General features: G+C 53.9%; 1 protein-coding gene across 1 annotated transcript; it reads left to right on the top strand.

Moving 5' to 3' along the window:
• The first annotated feature begins 2,183 nt into the window (after nucleotides 1–2,183).
• On the top strand, nucleotides 2,184–20,930 carry RAB1B (RAB1B, member RAS oncogene family). The gene is made up of 6 exons (XM_007056178.4): nucleotides 2,184–2,324; nucleotides 15,691–15,763; nucleotides 16,843–16,938; nucleotides 17,183–17,278; nucleotides 18,195–18,326; nucleotides 19,236–20,930. The coding sequence occupies exons 1-6, from the start codon at nucleotides 2,311–2,313 to the stop codon at nucleotides 19,428–19,430; spliced, it is 606 nt and encodes a 201-aa protein (XP_007056240.1). The 5' UTR covers nucleotides 2,184–2,310; the 3' UTR covers nucleotides 19,431–20,930.
• Nucleotides 20,931–21,501: the final 571 nt, after the last annotated feature.

Genomic DNA, 21,501 nt, shown 5'->3' with positions numbered 1-21,501 from the left:
CAATGCCTGTCCCTACCCCAAACACAGACATTTCCTTGTATTCATTCTACATGCTCCCAGTCCCCATTTGTCCCACAGTCACTGTCACCCCAGCCCATGCTATTGGGAAGCTCCCTCTGATTGGCTGCCTTTCCCTGGCCTCCTAGAGAAAGGAAACTAAGCTGGATATGCTGATGGACTGGAGCAGCCAGACCCTTCCCCAGCAGCCTTGGCTCCTCCCCCACCTCTAACCTAACCTGTGAGCCCTTAGCCCTTTTAATGGTCCTGGAAGCCCCCCGGCTGCCCCTCCTCAAGGCCTGGCTGCCCCTCTCCCCAGTCCCAGAGAGGAGTCAGGCTATTTGGGGAAGGGAGGTGCCCTTGCCCAAGCAGGCCCCAGGGGGAATTTCCCCATCACTTGGCTATGGGAGTGCCCTAGCAATGGGACACCAGGAGGGTAGCCCCAGTGTGAGGGGTATTGAGGCCTATGTTGGAATTGCATGCTATCACTTTAAAGGCTCAGTAGGGGTTCCTGATTCTGCTTGCAGGTTAGGGGGATCTATAGTAAGCCTGTATGTGTTTGAGCAGAGTTGGTTTGCAGCTAGTCAGCCTACAGCAACTTGAGGTGAACTGGATCATTCTGGTTTTATAAGGAGCAGCCTGCTTCGTCTCTCTCTGTTGTTGGGTTTGTGTGTGTTTTCATTCTGATTTCTCAGAAATAAAGTAGCATTATGTTTCAATCTTCCCACAGGAATATTTTGTGTTTTCTTCTCCTTCTCTATCTGTATGCCATGAAATATAACAGGTGCCAGCCTGGGACTGTTATTCCCTGCTATGCTTTTTACAGTGACCCCTGTAAAGGCCAGGGCTGGAGTAGCCAGGAGTCCCCCGGCCAGAGCTCCTGCTCCACACCTACAGCACCCCCTGGTGGGAGAGGCTGGGATCTCCTCCTCAGCCAGCTCTCCTCCCCACTGTGTTTCCTGTAGTCGTATCCCAGATTGGAATAGCCAAGAGCTCCCACCTGCTGCCATTGCTCCTCACTGAGAGAGGCAGCCCCTGGAATAGCCGGGAAGGAGCTCCCTGTACACCTAGTGCTCCTTTGCTTCTCCTGACAGTGCCCCCTGCTGGGAGAGGCCATGAATGGAGTAATTGTGAGCTGCCCCTGCAGCCAGTGTTCCTGTCCTGCTTCCAACAGCATCTAGACAGACAGGAAGTTGAGGGTCCACCCACGCCGTGATTGTTCTGAGTCTCTTTCTTCTATACCACTGCTCTGGAGGTTCCCTCTGGACCCCTCTGGTGGGACTTTAGGGGATGGGCACTTATGGCACAGAGTGTGGAGCTCTTGAGCATCTAAAACTGTCCACATGGCGGCTGTGTGAGGTCCCCTAGGATTATAGATGAACAGACACAGAACCAGAAGGGCCATCATTAGAAGAAACATCCTCTATCTATCACCCAAGCCAGCCTGTCCCCAACCATTTCTGCAGCTAGCCCCACAACTAAGTACTAGGCCCAGGTCCTACTCTGTAGCACAGTGCTGCTAACAACCCCTAGAGAGGGCAGGGGCCTGTTGGAAAGAGAGATTGGGAGTGTTGGTTTCCCCTGCCTGTGATGCAAGAACGAGGGTGTGTTTCACTGAAATTAACTAGGGGTAACTGCAACAAAGGCTAAAAGCAATAGTGACTCACCCAACCAGTCATTGTGCGTGAGTCACAACCTCACTATTACCCTGACATAGGGCTAGAACCCAGGGGTCCTGATACCCAGGCCCTGGTTCTAACCACTAGACCCCCCCCCTCCTCTCCTCTCCTAGAGCTAGGGCTAGAAGAACCCAAGAGTCCTGGCTCCCGCCCCCTCCCTTGTGCTCTGGGGTCTCGTGGGTTCTGAAGTTAGCTTGATCTGGTCAATAAACTACATCCCCCAGGGGTCTTTGCGGCTGAGGGCTTTGCGAAGGAGACACTGAACACGTGTCTGACAAAGAGTCCGGCAAGTAAACTACATATCCCGTGAGGGATTGCGTGTGTGGCGCCTGTGCACGGGACAAGCAGCGTCTGCACGGAGAGCGCGTGAAGCCTGGGTAAGAGGAACTACGCATCCCATGAAGTCATGCGCTCTCCGCACATGCGCACTTCCCCGCAGGTCGCGCGGCCGCAGGGGAAGGGGCGTGGCCAAGCGTGAGCGGGAGACTACATATCCCAGGGTGCCGGAGGCAGGACTCCACACTTGCGTACTGGCGGTGCCGCCCCTGGGGTGGGGGGAGGACCGAGGGGGGTGCCGCAGGCCGCCGCCATCTTGTGAGTGAGGAGGAGCCGAAATCACCGCGGGGGCGCCGCCATGAACCCCGAGTAGTGAGTGCGCGGGGAAGGGCAGGGCCGGGACCCCCGTGGCTCAGGCGGACCGAAGCCCCTCGGGGCCGGCCCCTCACCGTGGCTAGGACCCTATCCCAGAGCGCTCCCCACAGCCCCCGCCGGGCCCTGAGCAGCCCTCGGCGGGGCCTTACAGCCCCGTAGCCCCGCCCCTGCTGCCCTTCCGGGGCCGCGGGGCGTCTCCTGCCGCCGCCCCCTGGCGTCCCCCGGCCGGGGTCCGGGCCCCCCGCTTCCCCTCCCCAGGCGCTATCCTGCCTCACTTGCCGGTCCGTTCCCCTCACCAGCGTCCCTGGGCCCTCCGCTCCGGCGCCAGCCGCGCGCTCGGCCCCTCCCTGGGGCGGCTGAGGGGCATCGGGGGGTGAGCCCCGGCTCCAGGGAGCTCCCTGCGGGGCTGGGTCCCTCTGCCCCGGCGCCTGCCCCGTCACTGGGTGTCTGCGGGGAAGCCGGGGGGTGGCGGGTCTTATCCTCGCCATGGAGGGGTCAGTCCAGCCCTACAATGGGAGCTGAGGCAGCGGAGGGTGCGGGCGGTTTTGTACCAGTCTCGTTCTAGAATAGTGCCCAGGGTGGGCAAGGTTATTCCGGGCTAAAGCTCCCCACTCCTCCTTGCTGCCCGGGGGTAACTGTATGGGTGTAAAGCACCTGTACAGCACGGTAACTCCAGCCACACTAGGGCCCTGCATTGCATTAACTAGACTGGTGTCAGTAAATCAGGGCAGTGTGTGTACGTGAGCCCTGAACGACTGGCCTAGGGAGTCTGGAGAAGCTGAACCCAGGTCTCCCCTGTGGAGGCTGGCGCCCTAACAACTACACTAGCTGTTCTCTCAGGGGCTGATGGGATTTCAGTCGGTGCTGGGACCCATTCAGGCCTTGGCAGAGGAGGCCAGCAAGGGACTGGTTAGTGCCCACTGGGTTGGGGAACAGGTGATAGAGATGGTTGCTCTCCTGTGACCTGGGGTGAGACCACCCACACCCCAGTGTGTTTCAGGGGGATGGGCCACCAAACAGACATAAGATGGGAACAGCTTTCCACCATGGAGGCTGGCTGGAGCTAGTGGCCTGCAGGGGAAGACCCCATTTTCCACCCCAGAGCCAAACAGACCCCTTACAAACTCTGTTGCATTTCAGTGCAATTCTGTTGGGCTTCAGCCTTCCCCCATGAGGTGGTGGTTCTACAGGGTAGCATCTTGGCTGCTTCAAGTGGATCCAGTGCTAATTATCACAGCTGCTTGTCAATAGCACAGGGAAAAAGTCAAGTTGATGTAAATCATAGGCCTGCTTTGAATCCTTCTTTACTGAAGCTTCCACAGCAAGGGATGTGGAGTGCCCTTCCTACTAGGCTGACTTGGCACTGACTGAAATGGGCAGTGCTCTGACTGCTTCCAGAGTGTGTATGTGACTGCAGCTCTGGGGCACTTGAGGGAGCTCAGATGTGGCTCCAGAGAGGCCATCCCCTAGGTGGGCACACAGGGAAGCTGCATTCTAGCTGGCTGTAGGCAGAAGTGGGCAGAAGTCCTCGTCCAGATTGTCTGCTTGTTGGAGGGAGAAGGTGAAGGCAATGGAAACCTGGTCAGCTCTGGGGTTAGACAATGCCCTGATCAGAGCAGCTAGGAGTTTGGCCTCCATGGCCTCTCTGAGCAGCCAGTTAGTGTTGATGACAGGTGGCTTTGTGGAGAGTGAGGCTTTCTGGAAAAGGAATTGCACATCTGGCTGGTGGCATTCCCTCTTGAGCTGCTAGGGGGCAAACTAGGACCCCCCCCCCCACACACACACACACACTTCTCAAGTGGCGCTGGCTGCCTTTCTGAATGAAGCTGTCAACACACTTTTCGTAGCAGGTTGTCAGAGCCAAGATCTGGCACTGACGGGCAGCTCCTGTGATTCTGCCTTTCAGATGAGACTTAGCATACGTCCTGACTTCTTGGAGCCCAATGCCCTTTCTCTTCCCAGCCCTTCTTGGGGCCATTCCATTTTTCTTCCTTTTAAATCCCTCTCCCTGAGTTTCAAATGGATACAGGATTCTGCTCTTGCTAGTATCTCTGTTGGCTATTAAACAGCTGTTGTCTTCCACTCCAGAAGTGGTGGGTGAAGTGATGTCTGATATGCATGGAGATGGCTATGGTGTGAAAGGCACCAGGAGCATGGGAACTCCAGAAGTGGGGGTTGGGGACAATCTCATACTGAGCCGGCACTGTGTTTGCTGAATTTTTGACCTGTGTGGGTGCATTCTCTTGGATAGCTAGTCATGCTCCCCCACTAGGGACCGCCCCAAAGCATCTATATTGAATGCATGTTGAATCAAAGGAAAAGTGACCGGAGATAGCATGAGTCAGGGCTTCCTGTCCCCTCCCCACCAGCAAAACACACTCATTAGGAAATGGCGCTCATGTTGCCTGCTGCCAGCAGGACTTGATTGTGTCACCAGGCTAGCTGGGCCAATGAGGAGTAATGCAGCCGGGCTACCTTATTCTGTTGATCTGAGGTGACCGATGTAACAATTCTCAAATGCTGAAAGCACTCAAATGCTCCATAATTAATTGTGCCAATTCCTTTGGGAGCCCCTGGAGGTATCATGGGGATGGTGCAAAGGTTTCTTGGGCCATTTGGAGCAGAAACACTTGTGAGAGGCAAGGGACATGCTGGATACCCCTTGTGCAGAGACCTCAAGTAATCATGGAAGGTGTTGCTGTCTCCTTGCAGCAGCATCAAGCCGGTGGTGATGAGAGAGAGGTCTGTTCAGATGCACGCAATGGCTGTGGCAACTATCTCCGGTGCAGTGGTGACCGTGCTCATTCCTGCCTGCATTGTGCAGGCAACTAAAGTGTTGTACTGACAGCATGATGGCTGTAAGAGGCAGGATGAGATCTGAGGAAGGAGGAGTCATGATAGCTGCTGAAGAGCTCTGGTTGGGGCTGAGACGGAGTTTGTTCCTTTTATGACAATGCTGATCTTCTGCGGGGGGGGAGGAGGGGAGGTGTGTGGTAAGGGAAGCTGGGCTCCAAGATTCAGTTTGGGCTGCTTCTGTGCCTGAGCAATGCTGGGGGCAGTTAGGCACTCACACGTGGTGACCACTGACTGTTGCCTGGGTACTGACTTGAGAACTCCGGGAGCCTGGCTTCTGGGGATGACGAAGGGCCATATATGTATGGCTGGGCCAAACACTTAGCGCTTTAAAAAGCATGGTCGATATTGTTCCTGTGTTTCAGAGGGGGAACCAGTTGTGCCAGTGACATCTGTGCCTGAGGCTAGAACCCAGGAGTTCTGAGTGCCAGTGCCTGAGCCTTACCTATTGCTCTGTATTGTCTCAGAGGATTGTAAATTGCCCCATATCTGAAGGCTGGGACGATCAGCAAGGGGGAAGCATTGTCGAGGGGGCGTAAGGGGGCAGATAAATAAAGCTGGGGGAAGGAAGAGTTTTATATATTGGAAAGCCATTCCTAACAGTGGAGTCTCTGGAGCAAGGAATCTCCTCCCAAGGGCAGCAGGGGCACCACAGTACTAAGCCAAGCACTAAGGAGCCATTCTGCATGGGCTGGATGAGGTAATGAACTCTTCCTGTCACAAACTCCAGCTCTGCACAACAATAGGAGTCACTCAAACCCTGTGCTCTTGTGAAAGCAGTGTCATCTCGGTACACGTGGAGGGGTCTGGAGAGCAGAGTGCTGGGAGAATGAACCCCCTTAACTCCTGCTGGGTCTCTTCTTTCACACCACTTTTTTGTTCTCTGGGAGGAGGGGGCGCTTAAAGACCTTCCCAAAGCCCTGCCCCCTGTTGGACTCAGCTGTATAAAGCTTCCATTCTGGCTGGGTGTGAGTATTAATCCTATATAAACTGTCTCATGGGACAGTGCTGCATCTGGATCCCAGCTAGGGTAGGGTGGCACTTGGCCCTGTGGGGTTTCAACATCCCAGCAGGTGGGGCTTCCTCCTTTGCTCTGGGACCTGTGGGGTCTGAGATCTCATAGTGATTGTTCTCTCCCAGACATATCGCCCCAAGCAACACCTTTGGTTTGGGAGGAAAGTGTGCCCACCAGCTCCAATCTATGGATCTTTGCCAGTCCTGGTCACGGTGGCCTTCAGTAGTCTTTCAGTCCTCCCCCTGTCCTGCTATTACCAAGCGGAGCACAGCATCCTCTGCCTGTACCCCATGTTGCTGTTGGTGCTGGAGTTAAGTTCTCTCCTGGCTTGCCTGTTGGACAGAATCATCAGCTAGGTTTCAATGAGTGGGTGTCCTCCTGCTGCCTGCACAGTCCTGAGAGGAGGCATGAAAAGTGGTGGGGTTGCCTGGGGACACCTGAAAGCAGAAGAGGGTATTGTGGGTTGAGAGCAGGATTTGGCTTGCAGTAGCTGAGGAGCAGGGTAGAACTTTGGCCCACATTTTCCATCTAAATTGGTACAAAAGGTATTAACATAACCCAGTCACTGTCCAACCTTAAACAGGGGTCTGAATTAGGCATACAGAGACCTCAGCCTGCTTAGTACCATGGTGTAAACACAATCACCGTTCTTTAAACCTTCTATTGCAAATACAGAAAAAGGAAAGTTAATACTTTATTTACATTTCAAAGGCTTTTAAATATTTTCATTTTAACAGCTCCCTTGGTCTTTCTCTTTAGCTGTAGAGTTTTAGAACACACAACCCCTTGTTTGACAGTTTCTTACATGGTATTATAGATGGTGGTAACTGCTCTTTTGTGGGAAAGAAAAGTTAGTAGAGATAAAACCGGATCCTGTTTCTGAGAAGACCAAACAAGACAAACACACAAGAGGAGAGAAGGACAGCAAAGTTAGAAAATGCAGCTTCTGTCTTGGGTTATGTTTCACTTGCAGCCTCAGTGCTGTAGAAAGACAGGCACAGCACATGGTCTTATAAGCCACTCAAAGACCTGGCAAACTTGTATCAGCATCAAGCTGTCTAGGGCATTGCTTTTAGCTGCCTCTTTCTGGTCACAGGCTTACAGCAGTGTTGCAGAATATATAGTCTTGGCCAACTGAGATGCTTATTAAACAGAGGACAAAAGGAGAATAAAGTAGGGAAGGAAAAGGACACACGGAGTGGGGAGGGAGGGCTTAAAGTCACACATTCTTCTTGGTGTTTGAGATTCAGTTTAAGTAGTGGAGGTGGCAATGTTTGAGTCCCCCTCTCTTGCCCACTCTGATCAGGACATCTCTCAGATTAGGATGAAGAAGGTCAGAAGACCACACAGACAGTAGGGATGACCACCAGGATGGTGAAGCTCACTCATTCCCCTTCTCTCACCTGTTAGTCGGCCAGTATCATGGTAGCTGCCTCCAGTTTTTCCCCCAAAGGGAGTGATGGGTGGAGTAGCCTATTCCTTCATTACTTTGTCTAATTAGGCCTAATTTCTGACACCAGTTTTGGTTCACTGATTTCCAGTCTTACTGCTATCTTGTTTACCAGGGAATGATCTCAACACCGTTTTAGTTATCAGACTGAGTTAGTCCAAATGAAGAGGTGTACTTGGTCTCTCTTGCACCTCTTCCCATCTACATTTGTCGTTATAGGCTGCTGTGATGTTTCATGAACTCACTTTTCACAGCTGAGCTCACAAATAGAGTAAATTTGTAGGCCAGTTGTTACAACAGAACCCAGCTTGACATGGATCTGAGGAGCTTGCTGCCCTAGTGGAGCGGGTGTAGTGTGGTTTTGAGGTAAGCCTGGGAGCAGGTCCCAGTTGACAGGTGCTGCAGAAGAGAAAGCTCGGGCACCTGCAGTGAGGGCTTCAGGGAAGCAGTGTTGCAGCAAAGCTCTGCCTGCAGAGAGATGCTGCCCAGATTCTGTCAGCTCTGCTCACAAATACCTCTGCCCCTGCCAACATGTTGGTGAGGTATATGGATGGGGAGCCATCCTTGCTGCCCCCAGATAGTGGAGATGGGAGGGCAGGGCACCAGTTCTCTGCAAGTCAGATGGAACAATCTGTCTGCAAGAGCAGTCAAGAAAGGGGTGGGTGTTGTGCTGTCACAGTAGCTCATATGTGGCTGGGTTCTTAGGGAAACACCTGGCTTCCCTAGTACCTGTTATCAAAGGATCCTGCAGTCCTCAACGCTACTGAAGGGAATTAGCCCCTTTCTACTGGTGGGGAAACTGAGGCAGAGAGGTGAGGACCCTGCTCGCAATCATGCAGTGTAGGTGGAAGAGCTAGGAATAGAACCTAGGGCTTTTGTTAACCACTGAACTACACTCTCTCCAGAGACAGGCAGAGTCCTGATTTCCTGCCCACTGCTCTCCAGAGCTGGGGATAAAACCAAAGACTTCTGGCTACCCGCTTTTTTGATTAAACATCTGTCCTTGTATCCTGTATGTCAGATCTTCCTGAGTCAGCTGTGAAGTGAGAGTCTCCAATCTGGGATTGGGGAACAAACTACTTCCATGCAGCAGGCGCCACTTCTCTTCTCACAATCCCTGTGCAGGGGGCTGTGGGAGGCAGCAGAGAGGAGTTGTCAGGGGCCTCACCCGTTAGGCCTTCATGCAGTTGCATACAGCCCTGGAGACCAGTCACTCTTATCTGTATAGCATGTGGGCAGAGGCTATCAGATAGCTGGGAGGGCTTGAAGTCAGGATTTTTGGGTTCTAGTCCCAGCTTTTGCGCTAACTCATCGAGCAGCTGTGGTCAAGTTGCTTCCATCTCTAGACTTCTGTTTCCTCATTTTTAAATCTGGGCAATAACTTCATGGGATGTTGAAGCTTGGCGTGTGAACTGTTTAGCACCCCTTCATTGACAGTGCAGTGAAACTCCATGGCACAGGTTTGAATCCAGAACAGGTCAGTGACAAGCAAAACCTGTTCTACATAAAATGCATTGGTGGGTCTGAGGGTCTCTCAGCACTACAGCATTCATTTGAGCGACCTACTCTGGAGTTGGCCTCATTCAAGTGCCAGTGGCCACCCTGCCTGAAAACACTGGAGCTGCTGTGGCCATGCTGGTACTGGGCTCCCTTGTGTTTGGCGCTAAGGCTTCTTAGAGCATATCCCATGGTTCTTAGCACTAGAGTCAGCTGAGCTGTTCTGAGTTCTTTAGTGAATTGTAGGCCTGTCCTTTCTGGGAAGGAGATGCAGGGAATGGAGGCATTGGAGGACTCGTGGCACTCCAGTGGTACTAGCTTGCACCCATGCTGCAGGGTGAGGTGTGCTCACACGAGCTGTAGCCTACGCCCCTACAAGCCAGCCAGCTCAAGTTGAAACCACCACACTTGAGGGGAATGGGTTTTTGTGTGAACAGGGCTTGAGTTAGGGACTGCATTTGCCTTGGAAGCCAAGTTAACCCTGCGGTGAAGTGGAACCCTCAGCCCAGCTTGTGCTGACAGAGGCTTCCACTTATAAAATTGTCCTGCTCCTGGCAGTGACCGGACTTAGTGCTGGCAGTGAGCCACTTTGTGTGTTCACACACTCTCTCTACATGGGCCTTGCTGCTGCAGGCACTGCGCAAGGAAAGCTGCATCAGTTTAACACAGTGGTTCTCCAACTTCATTGCACCATGACCCCCTTCTGACAACAAAAATGACTACATCACCCCAGGTTGGGGGAGGAGAGGTGGAGCCTAAGCCCCACTACTCCAGGCTTCAGCTTCAGCCCCAGGCCCCAGCAAGTGTAATGACCCTGGTGACTCCATTAAAATGTGGTCCCAACCCACAGTTTGAGAACCACTGATTTAACATCAGTAAGTGTAAGCTGGTTTTGTTTACTCAGTGCAAACCCCTTTGTAGGCTGTCTGGTACTTATGTCACACAGTAGGCCAGAGTAGCTGGAAAGAAAGGACCACAATCTATGGATCTTTAATATAAATCAAACTCAAAACAATCTAGCTTCAGCTGATGCCTCGTGACTGAAACAAAACTTAAGATTCAGAGTTAAGGCCAAAAGGGACAGTTAGATCCTCTAGTCCAGTAGTTCTCAAAGCTGGTTCGCCGCTTGTTCTGGGAAAGCCCCTGGTGGGCTGGGCTGGTTTGTTTACCTGCTGTGTCCACAGGTTCGGCTGATCATGTCTTTCACTGGCTGTGGTTTGCCGCTCCAGGCCAGTGGGGTCTGCGGGAAGTGTGGACAGCATATCCCTCGGCCCACGCCGCTTCCTGCAGCCCCCATTGGCCTGGACCGGCCAACTGCAGCCAGTGGGAGCCACAATCCGCCGAACTTGCGGACGTGGCAGGTAAACAAATTGGCCCAGCCCACCAGGGGCTTTCCCTGAACAAGCGGCGGACCAGCTTTGAGAAGCACTGCTCTAGTCTGACCCTCTTGTATATCACAGGCCAGAGTGTCACTCAGTGACCCCTGTATTAAGTCCAATTATTTGGGTTTGGGAAAAGCATCCAGTCTGGATTTGAAACTAACACAGCATGGAGAATCTGCCACTTCCTTTTGGCTAAAAAACTGGTGCCTTATTTCTAGGCTTTATAGGATTTGATTTTAATCTAGAACTGTCAGTAAATGTCTTTCAGCTGACACACTGAAATCAACAAATCAGTTGGTAACAGTTGATATGACTGCAGGGACTGGGTCATGTGTGGGGAGCCTTCTGCATCTCTGCTGTCACAGGAGTGAGTGAGCTGGTCTGTGTCAGCAGAGTTCTGCTTCCTAAGGGCCAGCATCACCTGATCTCTGCAGGCGCAAAGTCTGGGGAGGCTGCAGCGCTCCTAGCCCAATGGAACAGAGACCCTCCTCCAGGACTGCAAGGAGGAAGACCTGCCCCCACCTCTGCAGGGAGACCACCCCCTGCTGAACAACTGCCTGGGGACGGCTCCCATGCTCCTGACTAGTGAATGAGCGAGCAGGATTGGTGATGCCCAGTCCCTGAAGGCACAAGGTATGGGAGTTGTTTCTGCTCACTGAAGAGGCCACCCCAGGCAGGAGCCATTCAGCAGTAGGGTGGCCTCCCCCCCCACAGCTGGACACGAGGACTTCTTAAAGCCCTGGCCAGTGGTGTCTGCAGTTCCCTACTAGGACCCCAGCCTTCCTCACATCTTGTGCCTGCAGGGATTGGGTGTCATGAGCCAGGGGCGCTGTCTCTGGGCAGGAGCTGTTTAGCAGTGGGATGGCCTCCCCCACAACCAGGGGCTTCTGCTCTGCTGGGCCAGGACTGCAGCCTCCCCATATATTGTGCCTCTTGGCTGCAGAGGGAACCCCCTGCCATCAACACTGCACTAACCCAACCCCTGCAACTGTGGGGGGGGAAGTTTTAAAAATAGAAGAAAACTCTTAAATAAAAATTGTCAAAATTTGGGGGGGGGGAGAAAATCATAAAAATTGACTTCTGCCAGGCCTGCTTAATTCAAGTTTCAATGTACCTGGCTTTAACTTCCAGCAGTTTAACAAGCCACTCTGAAGTAGGATTTGCACCGGTTTGTGGCCTAGGAGCCCCGGACATGGACCCTGTTATGCCAGGTGCTGTACAAACATAGTGTTGATCTGACTGGTATACATTTCTCATGTGGGTGAGGCTTTGAGTCTGGAGATCATAGACTCCAGTTTACCAGCACTCTTCTGAGCAGTTATTCCCTGGATCTCTCTCTCTCTCTCTCTCTCTCCTGTTGCCAGCACCAGAGCTTCAGGGCTTACGTTTATTATCAGTTGCTCTCTAAGAGTGGGTTGTGTTGGGAGGAGTAATGGGCCTTGATAGCCCAGCCTGGGTACTTGCAAGAGCCTGTGAGGCTTGAAAAGGGCAGGTGTTAATTAGGGCTTGTGGTGAGTTGTGGGGGTAGCTGTCTCTGCGGAGCCTGGTGTGTATCCAGGGCTACCCTTGGCTGGCTCTTAATGAGCCTTTAGAAAAGGCTTGTACTGTATGCCATGTAAAGCAGGGGTTGAATGCAGCAGGTGTACCCGACAGCCAGGCAGCCTCCCCAGGGGCAAGTGCTAGATCCGCACCAGGCGGGCAGGGTGGGAGCTGAGTCTAGCTCTGGGTGTGCAGAGCCTTGTTGCGTGTTCTTACTGCTCATTTTGGGGATTCAAACTATAGCTGTGTAATGCAGCAGCACTGAAAAGTGGGGCTGGGCAGGGTCACTACTTGGATAGGAGACCTCCGTGGAAAACCTAAGCTGCCATATGGGGTAGTGGTGATTCTGTAGTGGGTGCTGTCCGTCTGAGCAGGCACTGAATCTAGTGTCGTGGTGCTGAGCTCTAAGAAAGGGTGCTGCTGGGCTCCACAAGGGGTGCTCTCCCCCTATGCTGGAGGTGGGGAGAGGGGATGCCTTCCCCCCCCCCCCCCCGATGTTGATGGCCTGGTAGCTACTCATTTTCCCCACAGTTCCCTCAAGTAGTAGCTATAATGCAATTGAGTCTGATTAACCTTCACTTCTGCCTGCACTGTCATGCAGCACTGGGCAGGGGCCAGGCCTGGGCTCCCATGTAAACAGTTTGCCACAGTAATAGGTCGTCCTGCACCCTGCTTTGGGGTGAAGGACGCTATAGCTCTGTGTCACTGCTGTGCTGTCAGGATGTAGTGCTTACGCACCCAGGCTTTGCGACTGTGCTGAGCTGTGTTGCTGGTCAGAGGCCTCAGCTCAGCTGGCCAGAGAGTGAGGCAGAGGGGGGACTGTACTTGGGATAGGTGCTACCATGTCTCTGGTGTTGTATGATAAAACGGTCTGTGCAGAGGCCTCTCAGTTCAGTTCCTCCTGGCTTGTGGTGTGGGTGGAAAGCACATGAAGGGCCCTGCTATTGCTAGTGGCAAGCTGTGCTGGGCAGTGAGTGGGGTCCAATGGCCAGAACCTCAGGCTGTAAAGGGCTGAATGTTACTCTAGGGCAGGTTATCCTTCTCGGTGATAAATCAGTCCCTCTCCACAGACGACAGCTATTCTGCCTGAAATTGCGCTGGCATCCAGGATGGACATCCGGATGGAATTGAACAGAGGGCTGGGAGCCAAGACTCCTCAGTTCTTTCCCCAGCTCTGGGAAGGAAGTGGGATCTAGTAGCTAAAGCAGCTCAAGGCACAGAATGGGGGGCTCTTACTGTATCACGTCATCTAAGATTTGGGAGGAGAACCCAGGAGTCCTAGCCCCCTTCTATGACCACTGGACTGTGACCACTAGACTCGCGTTGTGTGATTTACCTCAGTGCTCTGCAGCTTCTAATTTCCAGAGCCTTCTGAACTCTTGGATGACATGGAAGTCTGTTCTGGCTTTGTAATCCCTCTTAGGGCCCCTGTGTGTTGGAGCAGGGGACAGTCAGTCTGTCCCAGGGCTTGGTCTCTGTCTGGGATTGGTTCAGGCTGTCCTGAATGTATCATGAGCCTCTTCTGTTCAGGGATTTGCTGCCAGTACCCCCAGCTGCAGTACTGGGGAGCAGCGAGAGTCTCCAGCTGGAGCTGGTTGGGGCTAAGCTGCCTTTGTGTTAATGTCCAGCCACTCAGCATGTCTTCCCATGAGATCTGTAGTCAGGCTGGCCATTGCAACCCCTTCCTGGCCACCCCATGTCACTGTCACCATGTGGGAAGTTCTGCTGCTGCCTTGGGTCGCAATGGCTGAGGGTGAGTTGCTGCTTGGCTGGGTCACCTCCTTCCTGTGCAGGGAGGGATGGGTGGTACCAGCTTCATTGCACATGGCATTGCCATGGCAATGTATTGGGGTGATGGATTACACTTGCAGTGACTGGGATTGGGCTGTTCTGTAAATGGGTCTCTTCCCTTGCTGTGGCTACGCTCACTGGCTCAGTATGGTGAGGGATGCAGAGAAAGTCACTGGAGACCAGAGATCTCCAGCTAGCATTTGAGGGGTTGAAGCTGTTCTGGGTGGTGGGTGACAGAGCAGCCTATAACCCTCCCAGAGCAGAGGGCTGAAGTGGGGAATGGTCAGCTCACTTGCTCCTCGGAGATCAGACCTGGAGACTATGATCTGTTTGCTTCCCTCAAAGGGAGTTTAAAAACAGTCTGGAGATTTCTAGACCTTTCACTGCTGGGAGACCTTCCCTGATTGACTGCCAAGCCCTAGCTGTCCCTCTGCTAAGGGTCACCACTGACCCCCTCAGATTGAATTTAGCAACCTTGCAAGTCCAGGATAGGAGCCCAGCTCCCTAGGATGGGCAGAGCTGAAGCTGCCTTGCCCCAGAGCACCTGCATTCTGTAGAAACCCAGCCCTAGAGGCCAGCACTGTGGTGCATGGTCCATGCAGGACTCTTAAGAAAGGCCCTCTTCCTTCCCCCTCCTGGAGTTGACACTCCAGTTTGGGATCTCTGCTGCAGCTTCCCCAGAGCTGGGTGAGCATTTTGCTACGAGGGCAAAGGGCTGGCCATAACCAAGTGGGATCCTAAAACTTTAAATACCTGGGTCTCTGCTCAAGAGGTTTGAGAACCGCCCCAGTGCTCAGTGTCAATCCACAGAGCCACAGTGTGTCCTGGGGTGACTCCTCCAATCCCAGCAGAACCGACAGCACCAGCAGATATGTGGAGGCTCCCACATGGCTGTGTGGAGATCTAAAACCTGACTTAAAGGCAGGCTTTTGCCTGATCAAAAATTCTAAATCCTTTTGCTGTGGCTGCATTTCAGGAGCTGTGTGAAGGCCTTTAGGCTTGGCCTAGCTGAAAGGCCCTAGATGTAGGAATGGCTGGATGATCAGAACAGGCCTTTCTGGCCTCCAGCTCTGAATGGCTTCATTTGTTCCCAAATTCTTAATGTTTCCAGGGTTTTTTAATGCCTTAGTCTCTGGGATCCCCTGAGCCTGCAACACGTCTGTCTTGAGGGCCCTGTAGAGAGTTTGCCCCCACTCATGAGGCAGTCTAAGTACTAAAACCAAGCACCCCATGCTATTTTCCTTGCATTTCTGACCTCCACCATGGGCTGCACCCTGGAAAGTGGACCTCTCAAAATTTGGTTGGGAGGGTGACCCTGCTCTGTAAGATACTGCCATTGTAAGCAATTCCTAATAGACTGATCTGAATGTATAGTGTGCACTGATCCAAAGCAAGGGAGAGTGTTGGAATTAGGACTCCTGGCTTTTGTTCCCCACTCTGAGAGGGGGGAGTGAGCTCTGGTGCTTAAAGCAGGAGGGCCGGGAGCCACGATTCTTGGGTTCTAATTACATCCCCTGTGGAGCATCTGATGCTCCCTGTTGTCTCTTGAACACTGTGGGTGGCAGGGAGCAGAGTCCTGACTGCCCAGATCCGACTAAGGATCCCTGTTTAAAGAGCCCCCATGCCCTACACCAGAGTTGTTTGCCAGCACATACACTTTTCCCCACTACATGTACTCCAAGTCCTTGCCCGCTGGGGTTGTGGGAATGTGACCCTCTAATCTTCTTCAACTGGGAACACTCCCTGGTCTGAGCAGGGGAGAGGTCTCCAGTTATCCACACTACTAAAGTCAGGAACTGTTCTGTTTTCCTCATTCTCCATCTATGTCTGTTTCAGCGATTACCTGTTCAAGCTGCTGCTGATTGGAGACTCGGGTGTGGGGAAGTCATGCCTCCTGCTGCGATTTGCTGTGAGTGTCCCTGCCCTGTGCAGAGCCCCTCATGATCCAGTGGGCAGCTATCTAGCCATATGGTGACAGGCTGGCCACATCTGTTCCAGAGCTGTTGCAGTGAGGTTGTGGTGCCTGAGATGTGGGTACTTGGGTATCATCACCCTGGGGCATATTTTATGAAACTCAAACAATCATACATTGACCTAGTCAAATTTGCAAGCTAAAGACATTTAGGCCTGTCAGTGCTTGGCTAAGAGATTGCCACGCTGCAGAGAACAGCAGAGACGTAATAGGGTGCCCTCTTTCCTCAGTCTGACCCCAGTATCATGCTGGGGAGGAGAGTGCTGAGCAGCAGGGAGGGCTCAATAGGGACCTCTGTGCCCTTGTAGTCAGTGTTGCCCCAGTGCAATGCTTGAGGACATTGCTATTGGAGGTGCTGCCTTTTGCAAGAGACTTAAAACTGGGGTCCTGACCCTGACACTGTCCCAAGAGGCTCTGTAATCACTCTGGTGTCCTGGTCAGTTTCCATCTTGAGTGATTATATTTGGCCTCCTGTAACTCCACATCTGGTTACAGGCTTCACTTCCTGTCCTAAACTTGCACATCATTGTGTGCTGCTTAATGGTCCCCATACCCCACCCCAGAGGTGGCTGCATATAGTCTTATCTGTCCATAAAGCACTTTGGGGTGGGAATACCAAGCATTACAGGGCAGCTGAGTGGCTGGTGTTGCATGTCCTTTGGCAATGGGCAGGTACCAAGGAGTTGTCTTGCTAGAATGACAGTTGCTTAAAATAGGCTTTTTAAACTGCAGAACCTTCCTGGAAGCTAAGCAGCTCCTGACCAGGATCTCCAAACTCCCAAAGCACTTAATAAAAGCCCCCTATTTAAAGAAATCCCAAACCCTCCTCTTTGCCCAGCACTGGGCTGACATCTGTTCACCTTTGAGTGATGGCTGTTAATGTCTGAGGTGTGTTTAGATCCAGGGCACTGGGCATCAGGGCTCATGACCTTTCCCCACCACTAGAATTGGGTGTTGAAGAAGGTTCAGCACAGACCCCAGCTGCCCTGGTAATCACCTCATTCTGCACCCTCCAGGATGACACCTACACAGAGAGCTACATCAGCACCATTGGGGTAGACTTTAAAATCCGGACCATTGAGCTGGACGGCAAAACCATCAAACTACAGATCGTGAGTATCTGGCCCCTGGCCACTGCATTGACCTCTGGGGACTGGCTCTGGAGGGCAGGGAATGGTATACAGGCCTTTCCCTTCTGAGGGTGCCAGCTCCTATCCTACACAAGGGTAGGGGACTGGCTGGCTTAGGAGCATGGGGGAATGGAATATGGGGGTTTCCCCTCTAGGGGCTACTGTCTGTCTCTAGAGAGGATTAATGCAAGGTCCACCTCCTCCCCTCCCTTCCCTTCTCTTGCAGTGGGATACTGCTGGTCAGGAGCGGTTCCGGACCATCACCTCCAGCTACTACAGAGGGGCGCATGGCATCATTGTGGTGTATGATGTAACAGATCAGGTAATGCTGCTCCAAGTACTCTGGCCCTGCAAGTCCTCTGACAGCTCCCTGACCTCCCTGCATCCAGAGTCCCTCCAGGTTCAGGCAATGGGCTGCCTGCTGGGCACCTAGGGAGCCAGGACCCCTGGGTTCTGTCCTGGTTCCAGGACTAGAGCAGTGCTGTAAGAATGCCTCACTGTTGGTAGCCAGACCCTGCCTCCTGGGTGGCACAGTGGAGACCAGGCAGTCCTCCCAGAGTTGTTGGGTCTTGGGTGTGGGGGGGTTGTTGGGGAAGAGAGTGATCCTGATCACTATTCCCAAGTGACATCCATTCCTGCACCCTTTGATGTCCTTTGTGCTGGGCACTGCCCCTTCCTGTGCCAATGGGGCATTGCATTCCTTCCGCATCTGCCCCAGACATTGCTGATGCAGGTGTTGTGCACCGCTATGGCAGCAGCTACTCTGCTCTGTGCCAGCAGCTGGCGTACCCATGACTGGCCCATCGAGCAGGTTGCAAAGCCAGGCCCAGGGGGCTGCGCTGCCTTCATTTCCATATTCACCTTGAAGATGGGGAATTGAGCAGTTTCTGAAGATGGCAAGGCTGGCAGCAGCTGCCTGGAGTAGGTGGGAAGGACATCAAGGTAACAGCATCTAAGAACAGTTGCTGAATGTGGGAAGGGCTGTACTGGTAGAGAAAGCACTGGGAGCAGGACTCCTGGGTTCTGTCCCCAGCTGTGCTGCCAACTCACTGTGACCCTAGTGCCAGTTGCTTCCCCTGTATCCATTTCCTGCCTATGAAATGGAGATGCACCCTTGCTGAGGGGTGCTGGGGACCTGCTCCCCACTGTGTGGGTGCTCTGAGCTGTTGCTGTAAGCATGCTGGCAGGGTGGCTGGGGTCCTGCTTTTGTCCAGCTGAGCCCACGTTCCCTGTTGCAGGAGTCCTACAGCAATGTGAAGCAGTGGCTGCAGGAGATCGAGCGCTATGCCAGTGAGAATGTCAACAAGTTGCTGGTGGGCAACAAGTGCGACCTCACTACCAAGAAAGTGGTGGACTACACCACGGCCAAGGTGAGCAGGGCACAGCAAGCCCCTCTGATGCTTGTGGATAGCACTCCCCCTTCTGTCTCTGGCACTTCCAGCATCTGGCAGACAGGCAGCAACTCTCAGGTGGGGCCCTAACAACTGAGTGGCTGTCCCCACTGCAGCATATTCCTGCAGTACCGGGAAGCCCCACCAGGGGGCAGCACTTGTCCTATCAGATGCTTCCTCCCCTTCATGCCTGGCTGTAGCTCAGAAGGGCTTGCTATTTGCCAGCGGTAGGGCTGATCTCCAGGGCTGTGCTGGCTGCCTCCATCCCCACTGCCAGCCATGGGCTCAGGCTCCTAGCCACCTGCCTGGCTGGGGGACACGAGTGTCTGGGGACAGAACTAGGAGTGATGGTGAAACAGGCTAATTTCTGGGAAGTAGCAGTCTGCCCTGTAAAAAGAAAAGGAGTACTAGTGGCACCTTAGAGGCTAACCAATTTATTTGAGCATAAGCTTTCGTGAGCTACAGCTCACTGTGGCACCAAGAAGCTGGGGATGTGGTTAGGATCTCCAACCCATCATCCAGAACGCCTGGGTTCCATTGCTGGCTCTGGGAGGGAAGTGAGGCCTAGTTAGAGCAGGGGCCTCTGATTTATTTTTCCCATTCTGCTACTCACTTGGTGTGTCCCTTTTGGTAAATCACTTCCCTGGGGTGTGCTTTGGCTTCCCCATCTACACTGGGGCTAATGACTGACCAGACCTACTGCCTGGGTGTTGGGGGTCTGAATGGTGTCTGTCTGGCTAGGGATCTCAGCACTGCCCCCTCCCCAAAGGGATGAGGGCCCTCCTGGGTAGGTGACTCTTGGGACAGGGACAGCCCTGTCCCGTTGTGCCACAGACAGGAGAGGCCTTGCCAGTCTGTAACCCTTTCTCCTCCCCTGTCTTTGCTTAGGAATTTGCAGACTCCTTGGGCATCCCGTTCTTGGAGACCAGTGCCAAAAACGCCACCAACGTGGAGCAGTCATTCATGACCATGGCAGCTGAGATCAAGAAGCGCATGGGCCCCGGCGCCACCACTGGTGGGGACAGACCCAACCTCAGAATCGACAGCACTCCAGTCAAACCAGCGGGTGGAGGGTGCTGCTGAGGCCCAGGACTGAGGGGTGGGGTGGGGAGGGGAGGGGACCGTCCAACCCAGTGCTGTCCAGCACCCTCCTCCTGTGGAGTAGCAACTTTCCCGGATGATACCATGCAGGGGGACGGGACCTCTCTGGTGGGGTGGTGGTTTGGGTTCTCTGCCTGTGTTAATTACTTACCCTTGTTGAGTGTGTGGTGGGGACAGACTGCAAGGTGTGCTCTCCCACCCTTGAGAACTTCCCTCTATGCAGCCTCTTGCCTTGGTCCTTGGTGCCCGATGGCTGGCAGGATTCCTGGCTCCTTCTCGTGGGTTCTCTGCTGCTGCTCCCCTCCCCTTCCTGCTGGGTGCATGGGGCTGCCCCCATCTCCACCCCCAGCCTCTGCTCTTCTGCTGCCTGCAGTCCCCTTCTCTCCAGTTCCAGATGCGGGGAGTCTCGGATGGTGACAGGCTCACCCCTTCTCTCTCTCTCTCTCTCTCTCTCTCTCCCCCCCCGGGAAGGTTCCTGTGTGGTTAAGGTTGAGCCAAGGCTGGCTGGAGCGGTTCTGCCTGGTACCTGGTCTCTATGGGGCAGTCGCTTGTCACTCGCAAAATAATGGAGGTAGGGGCATAGGCCGCTCTGAACTGCTCAAGCTACTCTCTGGGTTGTGCCCCCTGCCTCCACTCAAGGGGTCTGTGTTGTCCTGGCTCCATGTCTTTTCTCATTCCTCTCGCTCCCAGCAGCACAGAGACTTCTGTTTAATCCCCTCTCTGCTGCAGTTTGGGGTCCCCTTTCCTCCCACTGCCTTGCTCTAGTTCAATATTTATACCCCTGCTGCAGACCTTCACACAGTGCCACAGAGTGGCTGTGACGCAGGGCTGGCCCAGGAACGCTGAGTGGAGCCTGATACCGCCATTCCACCTCCATCCCTCAGTTTCCTCACCTCGCCCTGCTGAGGCTGTCTCCCAGTGCTCCCCAGCCAAGTGGGGCAGGCAGTTGTCCCTGGGCCACCCCATGCCAGGCCCACTGAATGTATTCAGGGTAGCATGGACAGTCGGGGGCCTTAGAACTGATCAGAGGCCTATGAGCTGCTTGTCCAGCCCCTTCCCCAGGGCTCTTCGTGGCTCAGGAGCACCCAGCACCTCAGCCCTCAGGGGGGCTAATGCACTGAGCAGCTGTCCTGCTTCCGCCCCAGCTGGGAAGCTCTTACTCTTTCTGTGGGGCAAGTGCATGGGGGCAGCCCTCTACTGCTCAGCTTACCCCTCTGCAGCGTCAGCCCTTCCCATTGTGACCAACCCCCAACCCTGGCAAGAAGGGGAAGCTGGGGGCCTGAGCGTGTCTCCCTTTGCTGTGCCCAGCCCCCCACTGTCTGGTGTGGCTCAGCCATGCCCATTTAGGGTAGTGGGAGGAGCTGCCTGGATGGTTCATTTATTGGCTTTTTTTTCCACCAGTGACATTATTTAAAAAAAAAAAAAATGGAACAAAAAAAATTCCAAAATAAAGGTGAGTGCCTCTGCTGGGAGGCTCCTGCAGCCTGCACCCTTCTTCTTGTCAGCAGGCCTGCTGGGGTGTGCACTGCAAGAAAGGGGGGAGGCACATGGGCTGGGTCAGGTGCCCCTCCCCCCTGGATCAGGCAGCCCTGGTACAGTGCAGGCACTGTCCAGCCCCCTGCCTAGGGTCCCCCAGCTAGACTGAGTACAGCTGAGCTTGGGCACCTTCTGCCTCCTTTCCCCAGTGTGGCCCCCAGTCGAGCAGGCGCTGCATTGTTAAACTCTCCTCTCCCCCCGATCTTCCTTTCCTAGCTGTACCTGCTACTCTTGCTCCCTGGGAGTGCCCAGAGCTGAGCTCACCTGCCTGTGGCTGCCATGGAACACAGCAGTGTCCTTGGGCTGAGAGCTCCCCTGCCATTTTGGAAGACTCAAAGCTGGGGGAGAGGGGGACTGCATCCCCTTGACCTAGCTTTGCATTCAATTTTAGAGCAGGGGTGGGGAAGTAAAATCCTAATCCTGGGCTAGACTGTTGCAGGTGCAGGAGTGCTGGCCTGTTGCACTGACCTATGGAGCTGGGCATGTTTTGGGGCAACTATCTTCCCCCTAGCAGTGG

The sequence above is a fragment of the Chelonia mydas genome, chromosome 7, assembly GCF_015237465.2.
Source record: "Chelonia mydas isolate rCheMyd1 chromosome 7, rCheMyd1.pri.v2, whole genome shotgun sequence".
NCBI lineage: Eukaryota > Metazoa > Chordata > Testudines > Cheloniidae > Chelonia > Chelonia mydas.
This window is presented reverse-complemented; position numbering and strand designations above follow the sequence as displayed.